Source organism: Ochotona curzoniae, unplaced genomic scaffold (assembly GCF_017591425.1).
Source record: "Ochotona curzoniae isolate NIBS_2020 unplaced genomic scaffold, NIBS_Ocur_1.0 contig_3819, whole genome shotgun sequence".
Lineage (NCBI taxonomy): Eukaryota > Metazoa > Chordata > Mammalia > Lagomorpha > Ochotonidae > Ochotona > Ochotona curzoniae.
In genome coordinates, this window is record NW_024466004.1 from 32,885,574 (window position 1) to 32,913,120 (window position 27,547).

Here is a 27,547-nt window from a genome sequence, read left to right on the forward strand (position 1 = left end):
TTTGCAGACAAAAAAACGTTTTATTTTAAACCACAAGTAGTCAGCAGGTGGCCACAACTATCCATGTTTCATTAAAACCTAGGTACAAAAGCACCACTGATTATTGCTCTAGAAAAACTGCATGAAAAATTCAAATATGCACAGTAAAAACACCACAGTATGCACAGGACTAAAATTTTAAAGCAAGTGCATGGAATGCTAAATCAATTTTACACACAGCTTCCAATATTAAATTGATATTTATTTTACTTGAGAATGATGGAAATTTCCAAAAAGCATGACTATCAGAGGGTAAAATGTCCACCCTTATATATTTTTGTACGACAACTAGTAGAGTCCTAAAAAAATTAGCATTTACAAAATACTCGGTAAAAATAGCTTTTAAAAGTTGTTTGAAGAGGTACACAAAAATCAACCCCAATTCTCCATGACCATTCATTTTCCCTCGTTAGCTACAGATTCAGTTTTCTGAGCCTGTGAAAAAGAAAGAAAAAGATTCAGTTACTATACTAAAGCTACTACAACGAAAGAAAAATCCACCCACCATCACACACTTCTGATTATTTGTTTCTCTGTGGCTTTACTGCACCATCTAGTTTACCTCTGCATGTAAAGCAGAAAAGGCAGGAAGGTCTTATGCAAACACTGCACTGCATTTGCTGCTTTGTGCTTTCCAAGCAACCACAGAAATCTTACCTGCAAGCTCCCACTGTTCATAACAGGAAAATTAAAACAAAACAAAACAAAACACAGCACACTACCATCTGAGTCTAGTCACTGCAAACATGCAGAATGTTCTACTGTACCCTTAACTCTCACTGTTTCAATCTGCCCCTTTACTGACAATGTGCTGGGTGGGGTACTTCTGGAGGTTGAGACATTAACAGTTGAGCGAGAGATGTGGATCTGCAATTACATTTCAGGCAATAAAGAGAGATATTATGAACGTGCTATCAGTGGCTGAAGAATTGAGCAATTTCTTTTAAGACACTGATTCAATCAGCGGGAGGTATTTATGGAAAGTACCTCTTCAGCTTTAGTTTCACCATTTTCAGATGGTGCAGTACCTTCCTTTCCAGCTTCTTGCTTTTCTTCCTTCTTCCCTTTAGTGCCTCTGTTAATCTTTGCTCCAGCTTCTTTCTATCAGAGGATCAAAGCACAGGGAAACAAAAGATGTTAACCACCATGAGCGATGTGGTGAAGTTAGCTGAAATCAATCATCTCTTGCTCAACAACAGGTGAAGCATCCAGGTGGCTGGAGGCAGAGCAGGAATTCCAGGCATGCCGGGCTGCCTGTTGAGTAACAGAGTCTGGTGAAGATGGCACAGGCTTAGAAAATCCGCTACACTTTCCCTTACGTGGAAAACACCACACTTCTCTGCATGCTTCTGAGAGCAGTGGCTCAGCCCACTTCGCAGGGAGACGCGCAGCTTGCATGGCTAGAAGGCTGAACAGAGTGCCACAGAGCCGAGGCCCACATGAAGAAACATTCCACAGTTTTAGACGAAGCCACACATTAAGTTCTGCTTCCAGCCACACCTGCTTGGTCCTCCATCCTCATGGTTTCAAATGTTTTACAACCAGGCACAGCTAATACTCTGAATGGCAAAGTGCAACAGAGCCATTTTGGGGTAGGTTTCTCAAGGATTTTAGGCTTTAGTTTTTTCACCTGCAGTGCAGGGCATCTGTGTTTATCTCAAAAGGAAGTGATTGGACGGTTCTAAGAATAAAACAACCAGAACAATGTCTGGCTCACGATAAGGGCTTTGCAAATACTTGCAGGTATTGATTATTACACTGTTCTGATTAGGACATTGACCTTCTACCATGGGATACATGAAATGAGAAATCCTACCCTAGCCATGCTCCGATCCCCCACCCCCTCAATGCTATATGAACTAGTCGTAGGCAGATGCAAGGCCCCAACTGGAGATGAGGCATCTTGGGGCATCACACTATGACTTCCTGTGACTCATTGAGCAAACAGAAAACATATCTTGAAAGAGCATGAAATTGTGCCTTATGTCTTTTAAGATAGTATAGTGGTTAACAGCATTCTGGTCATTACGCTTTGGCCTGAATCATATGGAATGTGCTCCTTACTTGGGTGATTTTTTTTGATCGTGGATTATAATGTATTCATGGCTTTAAGAGTAACATGGGTGGTGTACGGTACCTCTTACCTTAGCAGATGTTTTCCTTGGTTTCGGCTCAGGTTTGGGTGGAGCAGGTTTCTGCAAAAACAATTATACAAATACTGAGAAAGACAATAGCATCAAGAGATGCAAAAGGCCTGCAAAAGACAACTGTTCATTCTGACTGTGTTTTTGGGAAAAAATCACATCCCAGCTTCAGCATTAGGTAACAGCAAAAAGACCCCTGCATCTCCTAGCTGTTTTCACCCTGAGTTTGGAAATGAGTGGCAGAGGAGCTGGAACAGCTGACTCATTGTTCCCCCTCCCCACCCCCGGTCCAGGACAGTGCTCTGGGAAGAGGGCTGAACTTCTACCTGTACTGTCTCTGTACTTCCTTTTATCACACAGCACAGCACCAAGAGGAATGACTCAGGCCCTTGGTGAAATGACTCAATGAATTTGGTCACAGTGGCCTTCACAACGGTTCAGAAATCACAACACAATCATAGGCAAAACCTCGCCAGCAATGAAGGCTGCTGCTTGTGCAGCATTTCAAACTCATTTTTAAATGCTTCCTCCTCTGATGCAGATATCCAGGTGCTTTCTACATAAAACTCCACAGTATCAGCTTAAGGTAAGACTAACACAGCCAGACACTGGGTTCATTTGGCTCTAGAACGTTTTTATTAAGAATGCAATTATAGGGGCCAGCACTGTGGTGTACTACTGGGTTAAGCTGTGGCCTGTGATGCCGGCACATGATATGGGCACTGGTTTGAGTTCTGGGTGTTCTACTTCCAATTCCACTTCCTGCTAGTGCTCCTGGGAATGCTAATGCTCCTGGGACTCTTGCACCTGAAATAAACCGCTGTCTCCCAGCTTCAACCCAGCTCAGTTCTAGCCATTGCAGCCATTTGAGAGATGTACCAGCGGGTGGAGGGTCTCTCCCTCCCTCTGTAACTTTACTTTTTGAACATATTACTAAGTCTTTTTAATGCAGTTTTAATGATAAAAATTCCCCATGTCTATAAATATTATAAAAATATTTTAAATAATATAAAGGTATTATTAAAATAATGCCCATCTCTAACATTATTTTTTCACAAATAATACTGGCTCAAAGGACCTCCCAGGAAGCTTTTGGTCTTGCCTTGTGTGAACGTTTTCCTGTTCCCAAGAGCAGGTCCACAAACACTGGGCCAGAGGCCAGGTGGCATTTGTGGATACTCATGATGATAGCCAGGTTAAACTAAAGGCTGTTTGGAGGTATTTAGGGACAAATGTCTTTCTTATAGAAGTGGAATAAAATAAGATTAAGTCTAGCTTGCCTGGCAGTAGAAGCATATTTTTTCAAATAGAAAACACTGGCCAGATTTCTCCCTGTGGAAAAAGATGTATGTTCCTCATTAATGTTCTTAAGTGGTTCAGTTGCATATTGAATCTGGCCCTTTTCATCAAGGCATGAAGTGAAACTTCTAGAAGGTTGGCTGTTATTAGAAATGACCTTTCAAATTATTAAAAAAAAAAAAGAAAATTGAGGTTTAAATGTTTATATTAATCTTCTTTCTACCCTAGATCAGTGCTCTGCTCCCCAAACAGAGCAGTTTGCATGGCTGCTAGAGTCTTTACTACTTAACATATTTTATGATTCCAAGTTTGATATATTGCATTAATAAATACATGTTCAAAAGTTATAGCAAATCATTTAATCGTATGCGATTTTCTTTCAGACAAATTTCTCTTCCTGACTTGCCATTCAAACGTCAGAAGACCTGTAGTCTGTGATCTGCAAGCCTTCGATGAGGCTCTGTGTTGGTCTCACAGCCATGGATCCCAGTTATAGGTACTTAAATAGCTCCTTCCGGGTGCCCAGAAAAGTTTTGTTTTCAATTTTGGTTTTCATTTTACTTACAAAGTATAATCCCTTCACTGATTACCAATTAGCAAGTGGCATCTCCCAGCTCTTAGATTCTCAGAGTCACTGTTAATCATGACCTGTGGTTCTCACATACAACACTGACTCCTTCCCATCCTAGCCCCAACTGGCCTGTACTTCTCAACCAGTGAGTGGTCCTAACACTAATTTGCATGCACAGGCATGGACTGGGGACAGGATCCACATAAGGATGTATGCTCTAAGCCAAGATGGCAATGCCTTTCTTCTTGGTTTCTCTGTGAGCACACTAGCCTGCAGGAGTTTTAACCAGAATCTTCCATGAGAGTCTGGCTGATCTCAGTTAGCAGAATGAGGTCCAGCTCACTGCTGCGAAGCACATGAACCAGCAAGCAGCACAGAGTTGAGGAAGAGGGGGCCCAGTTGTGTCTGACATCAGCCACACAGCCCACTCTAGCAGTACACCTCGCCTTGTCTCTTCCCTTAACAGAGTCCCCGGGACAGTTGCAAAGGGGGATTCCAAGTAACAAAGTAGAATTAATGCTTTTTCAAAGATATTCTAGGTTTAACATGAACATAAACATATGGATTCAGATAACTTTCAAAACATTCTGACAACAGACTGGGAAATTTTCTACACTTGATCTTAGCCAAAAGGCCAAGAAGCGACACATTGAGATATTTCTAAAGCATAAGCTTCAGTTAGAGTTAGAATTCTATCCACTTTAGCTCTTATACTGTAGCTTCTGAAGAAATCTAGCCAGGTCAAATCATGCCATAGCTGGCCACTGTTTTTCACCAATGGATGTGATCAAGTAAACTGCATAGCAACACTGGTTCAGTTTTTCAAGAGAATAAACAAAGCCAAGGGAAGTATAGCCATCATCTTCCTTTTGTTGGTTTGGGCAAAGGGAACATCATTCCCAAGAACTAACACCAAAGAGGGTTTGAGGTACTTACTGCTGACAATCGGGCAGATCGCCTTGTGGGCTATATAAAAAAAAATGGAAAACAATATATTTTCAGTGATGATATACAATCTGGTTGATTTAAAAAATACATCTTTACACATCTTAGTTTCATGAAACAGTCTAATGACTCCCATCACACTCTGCAGGTCTACACAGGAGAAAATTTCAAGTTTCCCAAGCAACGTAACACTCAGGAGAGCACATTTCAAAGAGGTATAGGTTTTCATGAACAGCATCACCCAAAGAAGGTTGTGGTGGGGCAGGAATGGAAAAGGAAGGTAAAGTTTAGGTTCATCTCAATTGATAACCTCTGCTTTTGTGATAAAGTTTACAATAGGAGTATTGAGATGCTAGTTAAGAAGCAGTCTGCTACTTAAGAAACTTCTGTCACTGCACAGAAATCAGAGTAGCTGAAGTCTCTCATTTTTTCTGCTAATACGGAGAGGAGAATGACTGCAAACTGCAGTCACCACTTCACAAGACTTCATCTGTTATACACAAAAAATATACATATCAAATGTAACCAGATATTCGAAGAATTAACTTGAGCAAAAATTTCTCTGCTCTTTTAATTTCAATGCCTAGAAAATTTGGAGACTTTTGAAAAGACTGGTATTTTTTTTAGGAAATCTCTTCTTTTTTAAGTATGGTACAAGCTAACAGCAAATGAGTTTGTAAAGAAAATTTAAAGGAACAAAACTGTTCCACACACTAAGGCAACAGCACATCATTTGACATAATACTGACAGCCCAGCAGAAGCCAGCGTCCCCAAGGATTTCACCTGCTGAAAGTACAACTGCCTTTCTTTTGAAATGTTCCTACAATAAATACTCCATACTATTTGTCTGCTTTATTCACGGCTCTATCTCTAGCCAAACAGGGTACTGACTAACACATACTATATGCTCAAGACAATTTGTTTAATAAGTAAATTCAAGCTTTTCCTTAATCCTCATTGCCCTGTGCATTTATTACCTCATTACAATAGCCCACACGTTTCAAATAATTTGCAGAGGTCAGCAAAAATGACCAGAGTACTTGTACCATGATTGTGCGGAATCATGAAATTCTCATAGCCATATTTAGGTCAGTCTAGGTCAACAGGTCAGACCAAACTGGAAGAAATATTTATTGCCATCTCCACATCTAAGAACTTTCTTGCTGAACAAAGACAGAGAAGCTAAACTCATCTTTCTTTGAACCATAGAAGAAAATGAAGAGCCAGAGCTTCCATGAATAATTTTAACCTTGAGGTCTCAAAGAAAGATCAGAGCTGGACCTAAGGCCAGCTAGCAGAATATACTGGGAATAGAATTCTGCGCAGGTGAAGTTGTTGACTGGGATACATTCATTGCACAGATTAAGGGGATGTACAGCTTGGCACAGGGCTCGGTCTATAGCCCTGTATGGAGATTAGTCAAGAAAAATGTGTATCAGATTCTCCACAGAAAAGACCACAGTACCTGCCATGATTACCAGGGCTGTATTCAAGATGATGCACCCACAAATCCCTGGAAATCAGAGTCAAAATCCTGCAATACCTTTTCCAGGAGGACAGTTAAGCACAGTAATTAGGTATTACCCAAGAAAAGGCAACTTACTCAATTAAATTAGGTGGTAAGCCATTATGCCTTCCTTCAGTATGTTTTCATAGCTTTGAAGAACAAAGTAACACCCACCAGTTGCTAAATGGTGTTCATCTCTGAAAGTCTGGTGTGGTCTTCAGAACTGCCTACAGCATCTCACAAGTGCAGTATAGGAGGTGGGATGATCCTCCAGGAGGGAAAGTGGCAGCAGCCTCCACACTAGACAGAGGAGAGTTCTACCTCCATGAACCCCTCTCGGCTCTGTCCACTATTCACCTCTCTGTCTCATGTCTATTTCCTCCCACACAGAACTATCTTCTCTAAGATTTCTGCAGCTCCAATTTCTACCCAGTGGAGGCCCTTAGTAAATGTGGAGATGAGTGCAGTGAGTAAATCAACCAAAATATATGCTAACTTGAACTTGGGGATGTGTAACATACAGGCACAGTGAGGTCAGTGACCCTTTTTAGGATGTTGCTGTACATGACCTGAAAGTTGTTCTGATCCAAAGGACTTAACAACTATTTACAATTCAGTACAAGAATTCAAAATTAAAAAGCCTGGGAAATCAATGCAAAAACAAACTTCCCTGTCTGGACTGTCTAAGCTAATCAATCTTTAAAAAGTACTTAAAATTATTTTTATTGTTAAATCATAATTTCTGACCTAAAATTTATCAGCTCTTCTATGTATGTCATGTAAAAAAATAACTTTTGTTAAAATTTCGCTTCAGGTAGGCATCGTAATGATTTTCTTTCTCATTGCTAACAGTGGACCGTTATGCAGTGGACTGATTACACATGCAAGCGTGGCTGCCTTCCTGGAAAGTTCCATCAGCATCTGCAGCCTTGAATCTATAGATGATTGGACTATATTTATTGGATATGAAATAGGCTGGATTGATAGTGTTTCCTCTTCAAAACATTAGCATTTGAAGTACTCACTGAAGACTCAGCCTGTTGGGTAGGAGTATTAGGGGACAAAAAGATATTCAGAATCTTCTTGATTTGTTGATTAAAAGTGAATTATCAGGAAAAGTGGTTCTCAGGAAGGGACACAGAGCTTTTAGAATGACAAGTCATCACAAGTTTGACAAAAAACAGTAAGTGTGAGATTTGTCACTGTCGTACCTAAGTGCTGGGCAAATCAGAAGCAAGGGTTACTCTGAAAGATGAGCAGTGTTCAATTTCAAGGTCTTAGTTGCAAAATAATACTGAAGTCCAATTTCAGCAGGAAAAATTTCACAGGAATAACTAGACTGGATTTTGGTGGATACTGTTGGGAATATATGGCTATTTCTACTGAAAACTGAAAATACTTCTATGAAATAAAAATACGGTCCTGAGGCTGACCATGCCATTTCCAAACCAAACCCTTAGGTTCAGTTGCTGACAAATGGACACAGAATTACCAGATCTTTGTGACTATGACAAAATGCCCAGGGGAATGGAGAACTGGGGATGAGGAGATTAAGATATCTTTCTTGCTTCTGCTTCTTAATAAGCAGAGACTTCTGTGGGGGAAATGACACTACTTCTCTGACAACCTTGTTTGCTGTAGTTCCAATGGGGACAATATCTCCCTCGTTTGAAAAGAATAGTACTTCTCGGACATTGCTATCTTCTTTCCCTGATTTATTTTGTCTTCTTGGTGAACATTTAATTGTTTTGACTCTCTTCTGCCCATTAAAATGGAAGCCAAGAAGGGAGAGGCTGTAGCTTCTTCTGTTCACCACAGAGCAGTGTTTGGAGCATGACTGGTGCTCACAGACTCTGTTAAGGGATGAAACTGGCTTCTTTTCATTTTAGGGTTATTGTGCAGATCAGACAAAATAATGGATGTGAAAGGATTGTATAAACTGCTGAGTGCAATGACTGTGATGTATTATTTCAGTCATTTATCATCTATGCCTAAGTACTACACTCTGCATAAAGCACTTTGAAAATTGCAGAAGCGGTAGAGGATTTTCAAAGAGGATCCCCCTTGCAATAGCTGTTCATTCACTAGAGTCAAGGTTGTACATATTCAATGACATAACTGGAAAATGTAGTCTGAATTGAATTTTAATTCAATTGGAAAAATCAACTCAAATGTTATCTCACGGCTTTTACTCACTGCTGCCAGCTCACTGACTGACTCCTTTACTTTCCACACACATCTGGACATCCTGCTATAAGTTTTAAGCTGACCTTGGCTTCTATGATGGTGAAAAGTCGTACCTGCAAATGATTCTTGTTAATAATATCAAAGCAGATAATATACAGAAATAAAATAAAAGGAAACATCAGTAGTATAAATAAAAAGAATGTTGGGTTAGAAAAGAATATGTATAAGACAAATATGTAAGCAAACACACACACACACATATATATATACCATATATATATATAAATGCATATGTGTGTGTTGATTTCTAATCTAGAAGGAAAACTGCTATCCAATAGCTACAGTATGAAAAAGTTTTTAGTTTGTTTGACTGACAAATCAATTTAAATGCCAGTCCTTAAAGGAGAAATCTAAGTACTTTTTGGTGTCTTAATCTAAAAACATTAAAGTTAGTTATACTTGGCCAGTTGTCTTAAAATTATATTTTGCTATTTTTTGAGAAAATCCAAGCATTTATTATTTTCTTTTTGTTTGGGTCCAACATTTATGTGATAAAACAACTTTGCATAACTTTATGATTATCTCAAACTGTTAATGAAAGCCAGATACATGGCAGTTTTGTTTTAGAATTAATTTTCTGTAGATTTTGTTCAAGATTATTCATTTGGCAGAATGAGTTTCCTTGCGTAAAGGAAAAACTCCTCATGTAGCAATTTTGATAACATGACAAACTCCTCCAAATTCTTAATTATAATAGTAATCCAATTAAAGAGTGTAACAAAAACAAAAACGGTTCTGTAGCTAGATATTGTATTTGTCTCTCTATCGCCTTCTTTAGCCTACATGTTCATGTGTAAGAGCTGCAAGGGAAAGGTTGTCTTCATAGCATATCTCGTCTCCTAATTTTTAGTCCATCTCCTTCTAGACTTTCATAGTGTTACCACAAAGGGTCAAATGTAAGCATCTCTTACAAATTCTGAGTTCCAAGGTCAGTGTATTGCAGCATATCTGAATCATTGCCCAATTAGTTACCCCAAGACCCTGAGAGTTTCCCCGTTTTAAAGAAATTAAGCTTTAGTATTTTCACATACTGTGTATCCTTCTATAGTTTCTAGTATTAGAGATGGGTCCTCTTAGGCAAATATCCAGAACCTAAAAGTAAGTTATCATTCACTCACTGGGGCAGAGAGTGTATGAAATCAACAGTCTTTCATTTTCTTGCTGTAAAAAGCAGACTTTGTTCTCCTTGATGAATTCACCTATTATCTCACTCTTTGCCCGGAAGGAATTCCCAGTATCTGCTCTGACACCAGGACCACAGCAACAAATAGCACAGTAAGTGGAATGATGTACTTAACTGAAACACACCAAGGTCAGGCAAGACTAAGCATGGACAGTCAGCTCCACGTCACTCAGTCTCAAACAACTTATATATATATAAGTTGCACATATATATATACACACACACACACACAATTGTGTCCATTCACATGCAGGCAGTAAGAACAGCATTTAACATTACAAATTCAGTAATTAAATACAGGATGTTAAAGATGCACCTACCTCCTGTTTAGTGACTTTGGATCCATCTTTGCCATCTGTATTCTCTGGTGACTAGGAAGAAAATAATTCAGAAAATTGTACTTAACTTGGAAAACACATCAGATGAAGACTAAAACAGAAAAAGCTACTTCAATTCTTTGGACCATAGAATCCAGCAGACTTTTTTGCAGAGAAAAAACAAGTTTGTAAGATGTGTTTATCACAGAAATGCACACACAGCAATCCCCATTTAAAAAAATTATTTGAGAAACAAAGAGGGGTGGTATGCGAGGAGAGAAAGGGAAATCGCACAATGTACTACTATCCACCAGTTCACTCCTCAAATGCCCTGTGTAAGGTGTCTTACGGGGATAAGTGAGGAAGCTGAGACCAATAGTCTGGAGGTGGGAAGCTGGAAGACCTTTATAGATCAGGCTGATGCACCAGCTTAAATGGGACAGCTTAGATCACTGCTGACTATCATTCATGACAAACATTAAAGCTAGGCTTGGGGAGTGGATCCCAGTGTTTGCAAGGTGAGGATTTAGCCATTGAGCCATTGTGCCAAGCTCCCAGGTGGGTTTTAAACCACTGCACCATGACCTGGATCCCAAAACTTTGAATTTGTATTCTACAGATTATCTACAAGGAATCAACAGGAATTGTTGAGATTTTCTAACAGTAAGTGTTGGTTGCCACCACAAACAGCAGTGCTGTGGGCGTAATGAGCCCCACCACCTCTGTTATAACTTGAAAAGGTACGAGAAAAGACAGGGAGCTTCTTACACCATTCATCAGGTGCTTGGAAACTGCATTAGATAGCATCAGCAAGTGGATTTGTCCCTGAGAATGAGAAAGGGTGTGGTAGGGTGATGGCAAAAGTAACACTGGTCATCCTTTGGCCCATGATCTGCAGCCACAGAGGACAAAGAGGTGATCTCAGGGTTCTGGCTTAAACTTTCAAGTCTCTACCTCAAATGTAGGCCCTGAGAAATTACTTCTAAGAGTTTAGGTGACAGCGATTGGTTTTAATGACTTTGGTGAATCAGCTAAAAGCTGAGAGTACTTATGGAACGCAAGTTTGCAGCTGCCATGGAATAAATCCCACTCCAGCTTCTGGGCTATCCATGCCAATGTGGAACAGCTTGAGTAGTTACAGCAGTGCCAACAGACCCAAAATTACTTCTGTTAGCCTAAAACAATGTATTATGTTGAGGGGATTTTTCTCTAACTTGCTACCTAGTGTCTTAACATTATTTTTTGTATCATGTAAGATTTCGTTATGAATAATTTGGCATTCTCTGCCACAAATCCAAGGCTGAAAAAAAATCAATGCCATAGTTAAATGGTTGGCAGAGGAAATTCATATTGAGACACACACACATACATAGCAAATAACCTACTGAGAGAGGAACTAAAAGGTAAGAAACCCTAGTGCTTCTAATTAAAATTAACAAATCTTAACTATTAGATTAACACAAGGTTAACTTTGCCAACAAATGAGAGCATCATCCATGAAATTCGTGTGTATATATAAAATACATATATATATATATATTTTCAAATAACAGGTGACTGCCTTAAATTCAACTATTCTTATGACACATGGAATAGACATTGGAAATTTTATTCCAGGCAACAAGGACCATATAGTTAACACTGACATGGTTATTTTTTCATCTTTTAGTTCTATGTTTGAGGGCCTCTCAATATCTTATTGCTGCTTAAACTAATCTTTAAACATACAATTCTTGAAATTGAGAGACCACAGTCACAGTAGTAATATTAAAATAAATATTAAACTGCTTTGCCACTTCCTCCCTGCTTGGTTTCTCACATTCATTAGGTAATTTCTATAATCCCAAATTGCAATGATCAAAGTCACTACGTGCTAACATAGCTTTCTCAAATAATATTTAGTTATTCAAAAAATAATAGAGTAAGATCTCTACATCAAAAGAGTTTAGACAAATCTAAATAAACAACAACTCTGAGAGTTACTTTGAGGGACAATAGCTCACTTGTAATTAAGTATAAAAGACATTTGAAGGAATGACACTGTAGTGTAGGAGGATAAACTGCTGCTTGCAACACCAGAAACCTATACTAGAGTGCCAGCTCGAGTCCCCGCTACTCCACTTTTGAAATAGTACCTTGCTAATGCACCTCCAAAGGCAGTGGAAGACAGCCTGCATAATTGGGCCACTACCTCCCATATGGGACACCTGAATGCAGCCGCTACCCTCTGGCTTTGGCCTGGCTGCTTTGGCCATTTGGGGTGTGAATCAACAAATGGAGGGCTTCTCTTTTTGTCTCTCCCTCTCTGTCACTCTGGCTTTAAATAAAAAATAATCTTAAAATAACTGTAACTAAAGCCTATGGTCAAGTATGTCCAGTAATATTTTGTTAGTATAAATACTCACTATTCAAGAATAGGGCTATGTCTTAAACACGAAGGGAATAAATACACATTTTAAACCGTTTTTGTCTAAGGTGCTTCTTTTACCTGAGTTACATTTTCCATGCACTATTTTCTAGGTAGGACTCTAGAAAATAAAACCCGCCTGAATCAGAAGCCTAAATCCCAGTGTGGATCACACCTGGCTTCTGGGTTTTTTTCACTAGTAAAACTAAAAGGATAGATCTGAAGAACTTCAATTGCCTGACTTGGCTGCTTATGACACTTTGTGTCATGTGCACATATCGGGATGCCAAGCACCAGGCTCTAGGGAAAAGACAAGAGAAGTGGCATAGAGGAACAACATTGATAATAAAAAATCGGTATTGTCCTTAGGTGCAAAGCAATGATTTAATGTCTTACCATGTTGGTAAACCAGTATTATATCCATTGTATAAATGAAGAATTGAGTCCACAGAGCTCAAGGAATTTCCCAAGATAACTCTATTGGAAATCTAGCAGCTAAATGGAAAAACTAGGGTTTAAATCCAGGTAGGCTGGCTCAAATTTCAAACTCCTAACTGCTAATATCACTCAAAGTGGTTTGTACTGGCTTTTCTAATATTAACAGTTGCTGTGTGTATGGGATTGTGGAAGAGAAAATTCCTCCTCATTTAAGAAATGTTTTAATTGCAACCCTATTCCAAAAGCACATGAAATGTGCTTGTTCACTATTGCTCACCATTCATGGGTCTTGAAATAACAATGGGCAACATATTTAAAAAAATACTTTAAGAAGTAAAGTAATAAGAAGTAGAAAGAATGTAGTCTAAAAAATGCATTGCACAGAATCCATGTGGAACTTCAGGAGTCCTTGAGCTTCCTGTTTGACCACCCCAATATTTCTCTGTATTTGTCTCCTAAATACACCATATCTAATACATAGGTTATCCACAATGTAGAATTTAGATAACCTTGGCCAAAATTGTATGTCTGTCCCCCAAATATTAATAAAAATATGAGAAAGTATAAAAAAATCAGCTCTTGGGGTAGATTTTACAAATATTTGCAAAGTCAAGAATGGACCAGGCCAAAGCCAGGATCGAGAAAATCCATCCTGGCCTCCCACATGGGTAACAGGGATCCAAGCCCTTGAGAAATCCTTTGTTACATTTCCAGATGCATTAGCAGGAAGCTGAGCTTTAGCAAGACTTAAACCAGCACTCTGAAATGGGATGCTGATGTTGTAAGTGGTGGTTTTAACCCACAGCACCACAACACTGGTCCCACACATCATTTTTTTAATGCATTATCTAAGTAACAATTAACATTACAATTTTTCAACACATTGTGTAATATGGAGCATGTTTACATGTTCCTGGAGGTAGAGAAATATCTCAATTATTCTATATATAACAAGTTAATAAAAAAATATGTCTTCAAAATAACACTAATAAAAAAAACCAAAATAACACTAGTAGATCTGGGTAGAAATTGAGAAAACATAGAGTTATAGAGTTTTGCTATTGAAAAAAATGACTATTTGGATGAGGAAATGGTGCATACATATTTTACATATTATCCTAAAGTCCATTTACATCTGAAAATCTTCATATCAATATGCCTCTCCTGGCAAGCACAGGCCTGAATTCTTAGGCCAGCCTTAAGGCCTGGTCACAGGTTATAATGCCTGATTGCATAGCTTGCCATGACTACAAATGAGGGTGTCAGTTTGTATCTTTAAAAGGCCATTTATAACAAATGTCTAACAAATGAACATTACCTGTTTACAGAACTCGCGATTCTTTTTTACTTTATTCAACAGGCACCTTTGTTTAAATACAAATTCAAGGAGTTATCAGAAATATACATACATGGGATGTATGATGGTATACCACTAAGAGGAAAAATTGTTTAGCGGAAGAGGGCTGGTTTGAACACTGGTTCTATCACTTTTGACCTATACGATCCAAAGGAAATTCCCAATTTCATTACTCCTGATATTCTTCCCTATGTATGAGAAGATTTTGCATGCAGGTTCATTGGCTATAGGCTTTGGAGCCAGACTTCCAGAGAGAAACCCTAGCTTGCCACTGTTGTCATGGGGACCTTGGGAAAACATGTAACCACCTGACATACCTTATTGTGTGGCTGGAGGCTATGGTTTATGCAAAGTGCTAAGAATTGCACCTGATTCAGAAATTCAAGTAAATATTTGTCATGATAAATAAAACTTGGCTAAAAAAGAACAAAATGAAATAATATAAAATTATACTGTACTCATGCTATAGTATTTTCTGTATTTGTTTAAGAGCATACCAGGCAGTCAATGAACAGTACCTAGTAAAAGTCCAGTACTCACAAATATATTTACATTACCTACTGATATGAATGCTTCTTAAGATGCTACATTTTGGAAGCAATTTAAAAAATTAAAACCACGTTTTCTACTGACAGTGTATATTACTTACATCATGTGTGACCAAATATGCAATTTCCTTGGGCATATGTGAATGGCTGTTTTTCTGGACATGCAAACATGATACAAGACTACTGGACTACATAAATATCTTTTTTTTTTACAATCTTGACATACTTAGCGTAAAAAGATTCAAGCACTACAGGAAGACGGGCAAGACAATTAGTTCCGTATTGTTTCCTGATATCTGATGTAAAAGGGGATTTTAAGGGAGAGGCCCCACCCATTCTCCCACCCACCCCAGGTCCCGGATGTAGGGCATGCTCCGAAGGTCTTGCTCAAGTGGTTTTGATAGTTCAACAGTTCTGAATTGCTGCCAATCTCACCACTCCAAGCACGATGAGGTTGCTGAAGAATCCACTGATTAACATAGTCCATCAGAGAGTCTCTGTCTGCCCAGTATTTTCATTGCTAACATATAGCTGAAGTGGTTGATTGACTTGTTCTGTCCTCTGTCTTTTGATGGTTAGCATTCTGAGTCCAGAAGCTCGATTGGGGGGGATCCCCAAAAGAAACTTTGAGGTGTTCCCAGACCAGATTTTTGTATGTAATAGCAAGTACAGGGCCCGCAACAGTCCATTGCCCTGATCAGCTGGTGGTTGCAGTTGCTGGGTCGGTTCTGTCTCCATCCATGTCTTTCACTGGAACCAATGGGTGTCACAGTCTAGCCTGGTTCTGCCCAGCACATACTCGGCCCTCACACAAACCAATGTGGGCTGCAGCCTAGTGAGAGTGACCCACAATAACCAGCACCAGGCCCACCCCCTACCCTGGTTTGCCAGTATGTGCAGCAGACTAGTCCAGTCTGTCCCACATTCCCTTCTGCTCTCATACTTGTCAATGGGTATTAAAACCTTATTCCGGGCCCGGCGCGGTGGCGCAAGTGGTTAAGTCCTCGCCTTGCACGCCCGGGATCCCATATGGGCACCGGTTCTAATCCCGGCAGCCCCGCTTCCCTTCCAGCTCCCTGCCTGTGGCCTGGGAAAGCAGTCGAGGACGGCCCAAGGCTTTGGGACCCTGCACCCACGTGTGGGAGACCCGGAAGAGGCTCCTGGCTTCGGATCGGCATAGTATCGGCCATTGCGGCTCACTTGGGGAGTGAATCATCGGATGGAAGATCTTCCTCTCTGTCTCTCCTCTCTGTATATCCGCCTTTCCAATAAAAAATAATAAAAATAAATCTTTAAAAAAAAAAAAAACCTTATTCCATCTAACCAGCTCAACTATCCAGCCTTCACGGATGTTGTTGGGTGTCTATCTAGCCACCCTAGCCCCTGTCCTAGTTCCTGTGTCCTTCCGTGGGAGTGGTAATCCAAGAGGGAGGAGCCCACTATTTCCCTCCCAGGCCAGTTTCACTCTCCAGGTGGTTCTGTGGTTTAACTTGACAGAACTAGCCCCCAGTGCCAGCTTCTGCCAGCTGATGCTGCAGCTAAGCCCCAACAACCCTCACCCACTCTAGTTGTAGACTGTACCAGTAGGAATAATCAGCCCAGCCTGGGTTTTCCCTGATCTGGTCCACATGAGGCGCACAGGTGTCATAGCCCTGCCTAATCTGGTCTGTCATCATCCCAGCTCACACTCTCCAGTGGGAGTAGCTGTCCAGCAAGGGAACCACCCCTCATTCTCCTGCCGGCTCTGCCCACTCCCTTCCCGATTCTCACATATGCTGGTTGGGTGCTGCGATCACATCTGGCACAGGCAGCTTCACCTTGGCATTCCATGTTGTGTACGGCTGAACCTGGCTCGACCCACACTCTGCTCTGGTGTTGGACTACATAAATATCTTGACCAATAATAACTAAATCTTTCTGAGAAGATGGAGTATACAATAAATAAACAGCTAGTGGTAAAAGGAATCAAACGTTCAGATCTTCGACACTGATTGCTAAGTTACCCAGGAGACTCAACTTACAGTTCAACATACCAGCTACTGTGTAAGCAGACAGCTTAAGTAAGTATTTCAGTCACCCTTTTCAAATGGGCTCTGTAGGAAAGTGAACTATATGTAACTTTGATATAAACAGAAGCAGTATTTTAGGAGGAAAATATAGGAAAAGGAAGAGACTCACTTCACTGATTTGCCAAGGGAATTTTAATGGTATGTGGAATTATTTTTAGACATAATTTTTTTCTGTGAGGCAAATCAACCAGGCAAAAAAGCACAAGATTAATGCTTATTTTCGTTCACAAGCACTACATTTTTTTATTTGGTTGTTGAACATCTGCTCCTATAATTGCAATTAATTAAACATCTAGGTGAGATCTGCTTGCGCTGTGTTTACTGTGAGTGCCATTTGTCTGCTATAGACCGGAAGTTGGATGCTTACTACAAGAGATCATTTCATTGCGGTGCTCTTATATGTAAAAATATCACCATTATAGGAATTATATTTCACACATGCCCAGCACTGTTTAAGCACTTTGTAGTCACCATCTCATTAATCGCACAACTGAACGAGGTAGAATATTTGAGAGTAGCTTAAAAGTTCCAGAAAATGAAATTCAATGATAAAATAATTTTGGTGCAACAAAAAACAGAATTCGATGCATATGAGGAGTCTTTGAATAGTTCATGAAAAAAATACATATGATAAGGACCATGCACAAATATCAAAATGCTTTTGCATTAAAACGAACTGATATTTCGCTTCCATTTTTCCATAAACTTTTTGAACTATCTCACATCATGATTCCAGTTTTACAGATGAGGAAGCTCAAGCTGAACGGAGGTTAAATAACCTGCTCTAGATCATCTAGCTGGTACACAGTGAGGACCAGAACCACATCCGACTTTCCCCAAGCATCTGAAATAACAAAAACTGCTTCCTTTGGAAACAATTCATTCATCCACTAGTTAAATACATATGTACAGGATCCTTGCTAGGTTTTCTGGAGAATAAAACAAAACCAAGGCCTTGACTGGTTCCACAGTCAAGTCAAATTAGAAGACTACAAAATAAAGTTGACTCAAACCAGGTAACTGATCAAAGAGCTTCTGCCGACTTAGAAATGTGGTACCAGATAACAATCTTCAAAACACAAGAGGACTGTCAGAAGCTCTAAGTACTGAGCCTTTAAATGAAACAGCACTTTGTTGTTATTTCTTTGCGCACTGAGTCTGGTTAAACCCTTGAGTGCTCACAGTTCAAAGCATCTCTGGTGGCTCGATACCAATTCTTACTATGAGTTATAAACACTTGGGATACATCTTACCTACCCCATCAGTCCCTAGAAATCAAGCACATTACTCCAATAAGAGTTGAAAATACACCAATTCCTTGCTTAATCTCTCAAGGTCATGTTCATCATATTTGTTTAACACAGAGTGAAGGAATAAATAAAATGCACAGCCTAGATATTTTGAAGGCTTTACTCACATATAGGTTTTCTTTCAATATTTAACTGAGACTCAGTAAACGTTTATGAGTATCAGGTCCTTTCCTACTCAGACAGGGAAGCTCAATATTGCTAATAAGGCATTTCTCCCCAAATACATTTGTGGATCCCAACCAAGAATGAAGCCAGCATTGTGGTATGGTGAGTTATGCTGTTGTCTGCAAACCAGGTATCCCACATGAGCTGTGGTACAAGTCCCAGCTGCTCTGTTTCTGATGTACCTGTCTGTGAATTGTCAGGGAAGGCAGAAAAAGATAGCCAAGTGCTCTGGTCCCTGCTGCCCACTTGGGAGATTTACATGGAGTTCCTGGCTTCAGCCTGGTCCAGCCCCAGCTGTCGCAGCCATTTGTAGAGTACACTAGCAGATGTAGAGTTTCACTCTCTCTAGGAACTTTCATTCTCCCTCTCAAATAAAGAAATCTTTTCTAAAAAGTAACATAAAAATACAACTTATATAGAAACATAAAAGACCTCAAAGTCAAAATAATTCCAAAGTGAAGAACTGGCCCTATAAGATTTGGTTTTATTATAAAGCCACAGTAATCAAGATAGTGTAGTAATGGTGTAACAACAGAGCTATTTGAGATGACAGAACATAACTGGAAGTTCAGTAACAAACATTTCCACTTATTGTGAACTGAGATCCAGAAAAGGTGCCCAGGCAACTTAGTCGATAAAGGATGGTTGTCAACAAATGGGGCTAAGATAATAGCAAGAATTCATTTAAAATCCTGTCTCATAATATGCACAAAATTAATTAAAATAAAATTAAATATAAGGGCTGAACCTAGAAACCTTCTGGGAGGAAATGCAAGTAACTATGGGTTAGGCAAATATTTATTTATTGGATACAGCACTCATAAAATCCATCAAAGTTAAAAACTTATGCTCTTTGAAAGACACTACAAACAAAAGGTCTTTTAAAAACAACAGCGTGGAAAAAAATTGTCTACAGATTATTTATATGATAAAGGGTTTATATCCTAAACATATAATGAACTTCTACAATTCAATAACAAGACCAACAACCCAATCAGAAATCTGGGGAAATGTTCACTTAAAATACACATTATGTATTATGTTAGAACACATATTAAGATACTTATCATCACTGGTTGTTATAAAATTCAAGATTAAAGTCTATTAGAATATCAGGGAACCAAAAATACGGTAGCATGACCGAGAAAGGATGTGGAGAAACTTACATTCTTCTCTTTCAAATAGTTGGGGAGTTTTTTCGAATGTGGAATATAGATGTTAAGAGCACCCATAATTCCAACCCAGTAATGTTTCCAAGAGAAATGAAACTGTACTCATATGCAGGTGTCCATCTAATGGCTTGTGTACATTCATGGCAGCATTTTTTTAATAACTAAAACCTGAGAGACCAATGTCATGGCACAGTGGGTTAACACCACCTGAGACATTGGCATTTCATCTGAGCACGTGTTTGAGTTCTGCCTGCTTTATTCAGATTCAGCTCCCTGCTAATGTGCCTGGGAAAGTAGCAGAGGAATGACCCAAATACTTTGGTTCCTGCACCAATCTGAGAGCCCCAAGCTAACTTCCAGGCTCCTGGCTTCAGCCTGGCCAAACCTTGGCTGTGGTGGCCATTTGGGGAGTGAAACTGTGGATAGAAGAGTCTCTCTCTCTGTAACTCAGCCATCAAATAAACAAATAAATATTTAAAAACAAACAAACAAAAGAAACAAAAAACCTTGAGCATTGGCTCAACTGGCTAACCCTCCACTTCCATGTGCCAGCATTCCATGTGAGTGCTGGTTCATGTGCTACCCACTTCTCTTCCCACCCAGCTCCCTGCTTGTGGCCTGGGAAAGCAGCAGAGGATGGCCCAAAGCTTTGGGACCCTGAACTCGTGTTGGAGATGCAGAAGAAGCTTCTGGCTCCTGGCTTCAGATCAAATCAATTCTAGTTGCTGCAGCTATTTGGAGAGAGAATAAAAGCTTTTTATCTCTGTCTCTCCTTCTCTCTGAATAGCTACCTTTTCAAAAATAAATAATTGTTTAACTAAATTAAAAACAGCAACAACAACAACAATAACAACTCTAAGCAAACCAAACATCCGTTAAGTCACTGACTACTAATACATGCTACCAGATGCTTGGACCTCAAAAACGTTACAGTAAGTGAAAGAAATCTAACAGAAAAACATAAACTGTGTGATACATTTCACACAAAAATGTGCAATCTAGAGAAAGAGGAAGCAGAGTAGTGCCAATATAGGCCTGGGTGGGAACAGGAATTGGCTGTAAAGAACTTGAAAAGACCTTTGTGACTGATAAAAATATCTTAAAATTGGGCTATGGTATTGGTTGCACAACTGTATAATTTAGTGGGAAATCATGAATTGTATCATTTGAGTGTATTAGTGGCTTTCTAGTTGTTCTTTTAAAAGAAAAATATACTCTCATGCACATTGCTGAGTGTCCAATGCCTTGCATCCTTCAGCATCAGACAGTAAATATATTCAGTATTTCAAAATCTGGAATTTAAAAAAAAATCACATCTCATTATTTTTAGTAATGCATGTGTATTTGATTTCTAGTGAAATGAAACACTATGTGTACTTAGGTCTTTATTATTTTCCTGAAGGATATACAAATACACATGTCCTTGCCATACATGAGAAATGTGAGATCATCTTTCTATAAAGAGTAAACAATGTTCAGTGCTATACTAAACATTTTTCCCAGTTTTTCATGAGTTTTAAAATTTTGTCAACAGTGGTTTCTTTTGCTATTTTGAAATAATTATTTCCATACAGCCATATTCACCTATATTCTCATTTACAGTATGTCTGTGGCAAGTGATCTTCTTTTGAAAGAGTAATGATCACAAATCGTGAGCATTTAGTTAAATATCTGCTCTGCCATTCCCCCATGGGACAGAAAAAACAGAAACTTAATTCCAAATGCAAGAATGGATTAACTTCTCTCTCTTAAACCCTTACATGTAGAGATACTGTCACAAGTCAAATTCATGGAAAACTGTCCCATCAGAGGATTTATGATGTGTATAGTAGACACTTACAACAGTTCCAGTAATAAGGAACTGTAAAGATAAAAAGGATATGAGAATGTGTCTGCTTGTTGCTGATTCTGCCCGGACTGTGATTCTAGGCCTCACTGGCCAGTGCTTCTTTGTAGAATTTTAGACCATGAAATAATGACATGACCACTGCAGCCACTTGTCGGCATCTGACTGGAACAGTCTAGACCTGTTAAGTCATTCGTGATCCCAGCACTGCCTGAGATCATGAAAATGATCGATTATCATTTACCCAGCTAGTTCATTGCCTCACCATCCATTCTAAAACACAGACAAATCATTTTTTTACAAATCCTACCATCTCAGAGTTTATTATGGACTAAACAACTCCTGTTAAATGTTGTATTGCTTTAAAAAAAAAACCTAAAGCAGTTATTAGAAAAAATTGGATTCTGTCTGTGACAATCACACTCAAAGACATATACACACTGAAATGTCATAGCATTTCATATTAATGTAGACATTATAACTATGAAGCTGTATAACTGGGGCCTAGTCATGCTAAGACACACTCAGAAGGGGTGTTCCAATGCCTGAAAACATAGAAAGAGTATGATTTTTCCCTTTGTATATGTAATGCTGTCCACAATCTCAAAATCAGCCCAATGCACATTTCTTTCCTTGTTTATTCTATAGCTTTTGGAAACTAAGGATTATTTATGTATTCTGGAACATATACAACAGCCTTAACATCACTCAATTGCTTTGTGTTGGCCTGTCTTACTACTTGATTGAATTAACATAAGCATAAAGAGAGCAAACTGTCCCTACAGCATTAAAAATCAAGTTTTCAGTTACTTATTAGAACCACCGTTTGCTCTGCAGAATAACTCATGTTCAGTAAACAACACTTTTTTTTTTAATTTCTAGAAAAAGCTGATCATAATGGGCTGAAATGGCAAAACATGGACCATGAGGGATCACTTTCTAAGTTTATTGCTAAGTGGAACAGGCAGTACTTCGAATAACAAAAATAAAATAGAGTAACGTGTGCAGGTCTCCCAGCTTCATTGATCTTGAAGAGCCGTGCGTGAGTTGTTTCCAGTTCTGTCTTTGGTTTCTTACATATCTCTAGCAGTACTAGTTTCTAATGCAGGGTCTGTGAGCAACAACATTCGCAGTAGTAGCTGTATGGCTTGAGTCCTACATGACAGCCACGTTCAATCTGCAACTGTGCCTGACGCGGTATTAACTTAGGTCTTTGGACTCCAGGTGAAAGTGAAAAGCCTTCCCACTCATCATGAGGCACTCTGGTGTCCTGAAGGATGACGCACAGGTGTCTAAACACAAGTTCGCTCCTCCTCCCAGGACTTGTCTAGCTTACCTGGTAGAATTCTGTCTTTCAACAAAATAAAACCCAAACCAAAATCCAGCACTCCATTGCTTGTCTTTTCTTCCTTTCTGCATCATTGAAAAGAGGTGCACAGCCAGGAAAATGAGGGGTAATAGTTTCATCAACTCTGGGCCTTGAACAAGAAAGGAGGGTTTTACCAAGTCCGGGTTCAATTTGCCTAAATGGTGTAGATCTAATCTATTGTTTACCAAAACATTTGTTAATAAATCCGAGGAAAAGAGACAGCTCCAATTCATTCTGTAGCTGATTTCTTGAGAACTAGTTCCTTGAATTCTACAAGAAATCCTAAGCCATGTTTATCTTTAGAAAAAATTCTGAAAATTGTGACACAATTTTAATATCCCCATTCTAGTTCACTGGGGCTAGAAGACCAACAGTTTCCTAAAAATTTAAACAGTAAATTACAAGTATAAATACTCTTACTATGGCATCCATCCTCTTAAACTGCAAATCCCTTGGAATATCTTAAATTCCTTTTGTTACATCCATTACTAAAAGAAAGAGTAATGGCTGAGAGTAAGGTTTTTGGAATCTACAGTAGCTGATTCAGTCTCTGCTGTTAACTATTGGTGGTGCCATGGGGAAGGTAACACCGGTTAACATATTATAAGGATGAAACGAAATAACGCCAAGTCAAACTACTCAACACAATAGGTGCCTAAGAACTCAAAGAGTTTAAAAATTTTTTTTAATTTATCATGTTTTCCAAAAAAAAAAAGTGAAGTAACAGACAAGTTTCCAAATTTTCAATTACGACATGTAAAGAAAAAGCTTCTAGATTTTTAAAATGTAGTATATTTTTGTAATAATGCAATCACTCTCACATGCAAATCAGCTCACAGTCTTTTACTGACAAAGCAGGGTGTTATTTGTAATTTTGCTTTAAATTTCAAGCACACTGGTTGACACTGTTGGAAACATTGTGGCAAGCGGTGCCAGGGCGCAAAGTATTTTCTCAGGAACCAGCGTTCAGACATCGGTTTCCTCGGGGGTATTGGAAAGACGTCCCCTCTCCTCCCCGGGACAATGGCAAGTCGCTGCCCCGACCCTGCGGGAGATGGGTGACCCTGTGCAGGGCACTTGGCGCCAAGGGCCTGCGCGGAAGAGGACACCGTGCGCCAGGCGCGGAGGAGGAGACTGAGGCGACCCCGGTTCTCCGCAGGCGCCGACCCAGGGCTGAGGCCGGCCCCTGACGAGGGCCCTCTGGCCCTGGCCCTGCACTGGCCCTCCCGGGCGCCCCTCGCCGCCCAGCCGGCAGGTCCAGGCCGCCCGGCCCCGCCCGCGCCGTCCCCAGCTCCGGCTGACACTGGAGTTGGTACATACGGGAATGCGCGGAGGCGAGCAGGAGGGTGAGCGCTATTTTAAACATGGCTTTCCCTCTCCCCGAGCTCAGAGCCGCCGCGCCGTCCCCAGCCGTGGGCACAGCCTTCTTGGGAATACCCCCAAACATCTGCCTGGATTGTTTCCTCTACTTAGCTTCCATCTCCCGGTTTTGATCTTACTTTTCCTCTCGCGGCGTTCCCTCCGCACTACACAAGCCTGCCAGTTTGCCCAGAGGAAACTCTCCTGAAAGGGGGTGCGGTGGGGGGAGGGAATGCAAAATCGGTTCTGCTTCTGCTTGTCGCGGGAGGTGGAAACCATTCCCTCGAGAATGAGTTCCTGAAGATGGGGAACCGCGTCGTCGGAAAGTAACAGTCACACAGCGGCGCGGGCGAGTCGGATCGAGGGAGGAATGTCTGCAACAGGCACCTGAAAACCAGCGTGCAGAAGCAAACACATCCGGATCCCCGAGTTCCTACCGTGCGCAGACGGCGCGATCCATTGCCATGACAGGATTTGTGGTAAGCAATACTGGGAGGCCATCGGATATCTGTTTGCGTAACACTTACCTTTCTCTTCGGCATAATGGCTATGAGGGTGCAGCCAAAAGTAAAGCAACGGGCTGGAGCTGCGGGCGCCGCCGCTGGATGCTGCCTCTGCCGCCGCAGCTGCTCACGCAGGGCCCGCGAAGCCCGGCCCGCTCCCGCCCGCTCCCGCCCCGCACCTCCGCCGTCCCTCCCGAGCCCCGCGCTCCCTCGCCCGCCGCTTCGCCAATGAGCAGCCCCGCCAGCCGGCCGCGAGGCCCCATAGGCTGAGGCTGCGTTCTAAATTCCGGGGGAACACGCCCACCGCCGAGCGCAGGGCGCGCTGTTGTAGTTTCCACTTGGCGGAAAAAAAAGTCTGCCTGGAGACTGAGCATGCCCAGTTCAACTGGTAGCTCCCGGGCCACACCATCCTGGAGTTTCATTGTTCCGCTTCTCGTCTTTGCATTGTGTTAGTAGTAAGATTGGTGTCTTCCTGGAAAGGAAAGGAAAGGAAAGGAAAAAGAATACGGATGAACGTACTAACTTTGTAGTGTAAATATATACAATGCAGGTATTTCAGAAATTTTCTGCCCATAAAGGCTTAGGATGAATATTACATGATGATGGAGTCCAGTAAAAGGGAAGAAGTTCTGGAAGAGCGTGGCAACTGAAGATCTTGTTTCTCCCCTTTGAATGTCTAGTGAGAGTGGTCCTGGTTACGCCTTAGGCCTAATTTTGTACTCTTTATGATTGTAGGCCTTTGCATTTCAGTCAATTCCAACCCAGTCATGAAGATGTTTAAAATAGAGTTGTTAGAGAAATTAGGAGAAAAATGAAAAAAAAAAAAAGAAAGAATGTTTGCTCAAAGTTCCGTAAGGAGGTAAGTATATTTTGCAAAAGCATTGCCAAATTCCTGACCTGAGACCAGTGTTACAATGATCAAACTAAGTGGAAGTCCTCAAAAGGAGAGCTATAAATCAAGATCCGTTATAAGCATATGTAGGAAAGTAGTGAACAAAATCTTAATTAATGAAATTCAACATTTAAAAGAATAATCCATTATGACCAGTGAAGGTTATCCTGGAAATACAAAGCTGTTTTAACATCTGAAAGTCAGTCAATATAATACTTTACATGAATAGAATAAAGGTAAACAATGTTTTGACAGCCACAGAAAAAAATGCTGAGAAATTGGTTAACAAATTGTGGTAACAATGTACTATGGCGTATGATTCAGTAACAAAAGGATTAAAGTAGGCACCTAGATGAAAAGCAAAATCAAAATGTTGCAGGAAATTAGTTAATTGCCAAAGACCTTACTGAATGCTTTCAATCACATGAAATTATAGCAAAATTATATTAAGATAGTTTCACAATCTTTTTGGAAAGCAAAGATCACATAATAGGAAAACATGATAAAGCCTATAATCACATACTGGTCACCAAGGAGCTGCAGCCAGGTATGTACAAATCATCAAACAATTAATGTTACTATCTTACTTTTGCTTTGTTAATTTTCAGAATAAATGAACTGGCATCCTAGCAAACTCCAGAGATGGTCAATAAATTTATTGAGAATTATTATGCACTTACAGCTTTTTCTATACTTGGTGTGCATCTGTGCTTTAGTCTGTTGCTATTGAAAATTATAATGCTAGTTTTGCTCCATTTTCAGTCAATGAAGAGACTGAATTATGTCCTTTTGACATGATTTCAATTATTTTAGGTAGGTTTATTGCTGGAAGGAATTTAGGAAGTAGCAATTCTTGTATATGCAAAAGAATTAAAATACCAAGATTTCATAGCTCTAGAGCTGGATAAAATTTACAAGTTAATACTTTTACTATTAAAAGCACTTATAATGTGTTAAGTGCTTGATAGCTTAAAAAAGACAATGAATAAGTTATGTGTAAAAAAGTTGCTGGATAGCAGTAGAAATTTGGATTGAATTATTGTTTCTTTTTATGGACACAGAAAGATATCACAGCAAAGTTGATTTTTTTGTCACCTCCAGTGAAAAGTAATTCACAGAGTGGAGTCTTTAGTTAATACTTTATGAGACCAATATTCACTCAAAGTAACAGCAAGCACAATCAAGTAAAGCCCCCCCCCAAAAAATAAACACAAACCCTGAAAATACGAACAACAAAAAAATACCAATGCGTTCAATGTACGAAATAGAATGGCTACAGTGAAATTGAATCTTTCTAGTTGGATAAAGAAAGCTGATGGTGAGGATCTTGGGTCGTTTGAGTCTCAGTTCATTTATTAGAGATGAAAATATTAGCTTTGGTTAAAAAATAATAGCTTCATTTATTTTTCCTTTGATGCGGATTGCATTGAGAAGGACTCTAAGGAATAGAATGTTCTCCTGTGTACTTTTAGTAGTCTTCAAGTTCTGAAAAAATTAATAAAATCTTCCATTGGTGGCCCTGAAGGCAAGAGTAGGCAAAGAAAATGATTTGGAACCCTGCTAGGATCATAGGTTAAGTAAAAAACATCTGAATGGAAATGGATTACCAAATGCCAGACCACTGGGAAATCAATCTGGTAGCAAAACTCGTACTGAGCATTCCTACTGCTTTATTGTGCCAAGCTTGAAGAGCCTAAAAGCTCCTGTAAGGGCTAGGTGTACTGTGTTAGTTAAGATCAACAAAGGATAAATCAAGGAAGGGATGAGGTGGGGGTAGGAAACATTATCAAACAAACTCTTTCTCTGCATCTATAACATCTTTCTTCTTTTTTCCTTATCAAAACCACTGGAATCATTCA

The 27,547-nt window shown here is 39.9% G+C and overlaps 1 protein-coding gene across 7 annotated transcripts; it reads right to left on the minus strand.

The window, feature by feature from the left end:
• Nucleotides 1-24,952, minus strand: HMGN3 (high mobility group nucleosomal binding domain 3). 7 transcript variants are annotated; one of them, XM_040983665.1, is made up of 7 exons: nt 24,821-24,952; nt 10,257-10,307; nt 4,990-5,019; nt 2,184-2,234; nt 1,027-1,140; nt 820-906; nt 1-474 (listed from the first exon to the last, which is right to left on the minus strand). In XM_040983665.1, exons 1-7 carry the CDS (start codon nt 24,833-24,835, stop codon nt 436-438), a joined length of 387 nt encoding a protein of 128 aa, XP_040839599.1. In that variant the 5' UTR covers nt 24,836-24,952; the 3' UTR covers nt 1-435. The 7 variants fall into 7 exon arrangements, with proteins under 7 accessions (XP_040839599.1, XP_040839598.1, XP_040839600.1 ...); XM_040983664.1 differs by having other exon boundaries at nt 814-906; XM_040983666.1 differs by having other exon boundaries at nt 807-906.
• Nucleotides 24,953-27,547: the final 2,595 nt, after the last annotated feature.

What these genes read in the sequence shown, in the direction of transcription:
- HMGN3 (XM_040983664.1), bottom strand. An exon ending in GTGAAACTAAAGCTGAAGAG is followed by an intron (nt 907 to 1,026) that starts GTACTTTCCATA and finishes ATGTAATTGCAG; the next exon opens with ATCCACATCTCTCGCTCAAC. An exon ending in GGCAGATTGAAACAGTGAGA is followed by an intron (nt 475 to 813) that starts GTTAAGGGTACA and finishes TCTTTTTCACAG; the next exon opens with GCTCAGAAAACTGAATCTGT.